The 4,628-nt window shown below is 49.5% G+C and overlaps 1 protein-coding gene across 1 annotated transcript; it reads right to left on the reverse strand.

Annotated features, from left to right (window-relative positions):
- Positions 1 to 931: 931 nt before the first annotated feature.
- LOC135540260 (sericin-1-like) lies at positions 932 to 3,583 on the reverse strand. The gene is made up of 2 exons (XM_064966845.1): positions 3,573 to 3,583; positions 932 to 1,247 (listed from the first exon to the last, which is right to left on the reverse strand). The coding sequence occupies exons 1-2, from the start codon at positions 3,581 to 3,583 to the stop codon at positions 932 to 934; spliced, it is 327 nt and encodes a 108-aa protein (XP_064822917.1).
- Positions 3,584 to 4,628: the final 1,045 nt, after the last annotated feature.

Here is a 4,628-nt window from a genome sequence, read left to right on the forward strand (position 1 = left end):
TTCCTATGACCCCAAATGCACTGTATATCAAAGTCCCACAGTGACCCAAAAAGGTAAAACTGGGTCACTGTTTGTGGGTGATTGTTCCTGTCTCTGTGTTTGCACCAGTTGGGCTGTTTTTTTTTCACATTTCTTGTTTTGTTAGTTTATTCATGTATAGTGTCTTTATAAATTAAACATGAATAACCACCACGCTGCGTTTTGGTCTGCCTCTCCCTCAAATCAAGAAAACCGTTACAGAATCACCCACCACAACAGGACCAAGCGGCGTGGTGACAGGCAGCGGCAGCAGGAGCAGCGAAAAGAGGAATGGACATGGGAGGACGTTTTGGACGGCAAGAGTATGGACTATACTACTTGGGAGGAAATAGACAGGTGGGCGGTCAACCCAGGAAGAGTGCCGGAGCCCGCCTGGGATTCGCTGGAGCAGTGCGAAGAGGAGTATAGGAGAATGGAGTTGGAGAGACAAGCACGGCGGCGCGGTAGGAAGCCCGAGAGTCAGCCCCAAAAATTTCTTGGGGCAGGCACACAGGAAGTGTGGCGAAGCCAGGTAGAAGACCTGCGCCAACTTCCTGTGCTTACCGGGGGGCGAGAGAGACCGGGCAGGCACCGTGTTATGCGGTGGAGCGCACGGTGTCCCCAGTGCGGGTGCATAGCCCGGTGCGGTACATACCAGCTCCGCGTATCGGCCGGGCTAGAGTGAGCATCGAGCCAAGTGCCATGAAGCCGGCTCTACGCATCTGGTCCCCAGTGCGTCTCCTTGGGCCGGCTTACATGGCACCAGCCTTGCGCACGGTGTCCCCGGTTTGCCTGCATAGCCCAGTGCGGTTATTCCACCTCGCAGCACTGGCAGGGCGACCGGGAACATTCAACCGGGTAAGGTTGGGCAGGCTCGGTGTTCAAGAGCTCCAGTGCGCCTGCACGGTCCGGTCTATCCGGTACCACCTCCACGCAGTAGCCCTCCGGTCGCAGCCCCCCGCACCAGGCTGTCTCTCCGTCTCATCCCTACAGGTGCTCCCACCTGTCCAGTGCTGCCGGAGCCTTCCTCCTCTCCAGTGCTGCCGGAGTCTCCCACCTCTCCAGCGCTGCTAGAGCCTTCCTCCTCTAAGGCACTGCCTGAGTCTCCAGCCTGTCCAGCGCTGCGAGAGCCTTCCTTCTCTCCAGCACAGCTGGAGTCGCCCGCCCGTTCAGCGCTGCTGGAGTCTCCCGCCTGTCCAGTGCTGCCGGAGCCTTCCTCCTCTCCAGTGCTGCCGGAGTCTCCCGCCTGTCCAGCGCTGCTAGAGCCTTCCTCTCCAGCGTTGCCGGAGCTTCCGTCTGCCCAGCGCCATCAGAGTCGCCAGTCTGCTCAGCGCCATCTGAGCTACCAGTCTGCCCAGCGCCATCAGAGTCGCCAGTCTGCCCAGTGCTGCCTGAGCCACCCGCCTGCCCAGCGCCGCCAGTCTGCAAGGAGCTGCCAGTGCCGCCAGTCTGCAAGGAGCCGCCAGTGCCGCCAGTTTGCAAGGAGCCGCCAGGGCCGCCAGTCTGCCAGGAGCCGCCAGTGCCGCCAGTCAGCCAGGGGCCGCCAGTCAGCCAGGGGCCGCCAGTGCCGCCAGTCAGCCAGGGGCCGCCAGTGCCGCCAGTCAGCCCAGAGGCGCCAGAGCCCCTCAGCCCAGAACCCCTGCCCCTCTGTCCAGAGCTTCCGCCCCTCTGTCCAGAGCTTCCGCCCCTCTGTCCAGAGCTTCCGCCCCTCTGTCCCGAGCTGCCCCTCAGTCCAGTGGGGTCATATAGTAGGGTCACCGTGGTTAGGAGGCCACAGTAGCGGACAAGAAGGCGGACTAAGACGTTGGTGAAGTGGGGTCCGCGTCCTGCGCCAGAGCTGCCACCGCGGACAGACGCCCACCCAGACCCTCCCCTATAGGTTAAGGTTTTGCGGCCGGAGTCCGCACCTTTGGGGGGGGGGGGGTACTGTCACGTTCTGACCTTTATTTCCTTTGTTTTGTCATTATTTAGTATGGTCAGGGCGTGAGTTGGGGTGGGCTGTCTATGTTTTTTTTTCTATGATTTGGGTATTTCTATGTATCGGCCTAGTATGGTTCTCAATCAGAGGCAGGTGTCATTAGTTGTCTCTGATTGAGAATCATACTTAGGTAGCCTGGGTTTCACTGTGATTGTGGGTGATTGTTCCTGTCCTGTCTCTGTGTTTGCACCAGATAGGGCTGTTTTTTTTCTCACATTTCTTGTTTTGTTAGTTTATTCATGTATAGTGTCTTTATAAATTAAACATGAATAACCACCACGCTGCGTTTTGGTCCGCCTCTCCTTCAAATCAAGAAAACCGTTACAAAAACAATTTATTTTCTCTTTTTTGAAAATATGGCTCACCAACAAGATCAGCCTCCACAGCTCCTAAAAAGGAGGTATCAAACGAGTTAACCAGGAAGTCACAGTGCAATGTCGATATTTTGAGAGGAAAATGGCATGATACACAAAATACAATATATGCCTGCTGCTTTCAAGACACTTCAATGCTACCAGTAACGCAAATATACTCTCTTTCAGAGGTCTGTCACTTTGTATTTTGTCTTTTGCCTAATTTCTGTAACCAATAACCTCCGTAGCAATATACTTGACAGCGGAAATAAGTAATTTACCTTCAATTATCCCTTCCCATTTTCTGCAGGCTGTGCTATAGTCACAATTGATGATCCCCCTCACGCCACGGCAAACAGCCAACGCAGCACACATTACAGCAGACTCCCACTCTGTCCAATGAACTTCTGAGGCAATGTTCATTTTTAATAGAGAATTGATCTGTGTAAATCAGAGGCAGATTAGGGCCCTTTCTGGGATAATCTGATACGAAAGCTTGGTGTTCCCAGCCCTATTTACAGCTGGGGCCTGCTGGAATTAGGTGGGCTTCTCTTTGGTTCCAAGGCTCTAGGGTAGAGAGGGAGGGGGTGATAAGGTGGGATGTTGTTGGGAACGAGAGGTGGAAGGGGTAATCGACAAATCTATTCCTACACTTGGCTTGGCTCGCTACCAGAGACTGAAGGATTTTAGATGGAATGACCACTCAGAACAAAGAGCAACTTCATACCATGTGCATTTAATTTGTTAAGCAGACCAGTCAAATAAATCAACAGACATTGTTGCTTAGATATTATGAAATGCTTTCTGGAGAAGTACAGAAAGTAATACATTTTCAGGTCAGATACCCTACCAAAAGTACACTATCCACACTTCATTGTCTTATGCATGTGTATGCATTTTTGTAACACCCACGTACATGAGTGGAAGTCCAAATGCTCCTTGGCTATTAATTAAATGCAGGTTATAACTTATTGTTAGCACCCTGTAAGTCTTCCAGTCTGATGTCGCAGTGACTTGATGGCAAATGAACCTTTTTACATCATGTTTATTGACTACTCACAAACTCCTTGACATCTTTCCAATACCCTCAGTTTAAAGAAGTGCTCCATATCATTCCCCATATGAATCTGCACAAATTAGATCTTCCACACAGAGATGGGCTTCTTATGCAGGCTTTAACCACAGTCCTCTCGATGAACGTCTCAGTGGCCTTCTAGACTCACTGACAGCGCATGTTTGCTGTCAGACAGTAAATACAACTGAATACAATGCATTTCACCATACCAAAAGCTGTCATTTCAATTGGACCTTTAGAAAACAAGTCGTGTCTAGCGAGATGGACAAAATGTTTTTTTGCCCAATTATTTATGTTTTTGGGGTGGATTTTCTGTAAAGGTCAATTTACTCAGATAAGCAAAGCTTGCTCTGAAGCCTTGTAGCCTGTCAACAAATGCACCATAAAATATACAGTACATTTAAGGAAGGAGGGGGGGGGGGGGGTGTACCACAAATAAGGTCAATGAGGATTGGACAGCTTGAGATGTCTGTGTAGGCCCAGATAATAGACTTAATGAAGACATACTATAACATGCTAACCCCTTAACCATGTACCTGGAGAATCATAGAGCCAGCATTAGAATGAGGAGTGATCAACAACATTTGTGGTCAGCAAAACATATCCTAACAATGACTACACACTGTAAGAGGAATATCCTTCCACTATTACTGTAATATGGAAATATAAAATCAAATCAAAATCAAATCACATTCTATTTGTCACATGCGCCGAATACAACAGTGAAATGCTCACTTACAAGCCCTTAACCAACAATGCAGTTTAAAGCAGAAAATACATGAAATAAGTAAGAGATAAGAATAACAAATAATTAAAGAGCAGCAGTAAATAACAATAGTGGGGCTATAAACAGGGGGTACATGTACTGAGTCAATGTGCGGGGGCACCGGTGTCGAGGTAATTGAGGTAATATGTACATAGAGTTATTTAAGTGACAATGCACAGACAATAACAGAGAATAGCAGCAGCATAGAAGGGGGGGGGGGGCAATGCAAATAGTCTGGGTAGCCATTTGATTAGATGTTCAGGAGTCTTATGGCTTGGGGGTAGAAGCTGTTTAGAAGCCTCTTGGACCTGGATATGAGTCCCCCCACACACACACACATTTCAAATAGGCCATTTATTTATGCAGTATTCATGATATGCCTCTGAGTAAGGGCATCTGCTTTGTCTACAATACAGGGCAAAGGATTAAAGAGAACTG

This window comes from Oncorhynchus masou, chromosome 1, assembly GCF_036934945.1.
Source record: "Oncorhynchus masou masou isolate Uvic2021 chromosome 1, UVic_Omas_1.1, whole genome shotgun sequence".
NCBI lineage: Eukaryota > Metazoa > Chordata > Actinopteri > Salmoniformes > Salmonidae > Oncorhynchus > Oncorhynchus masou.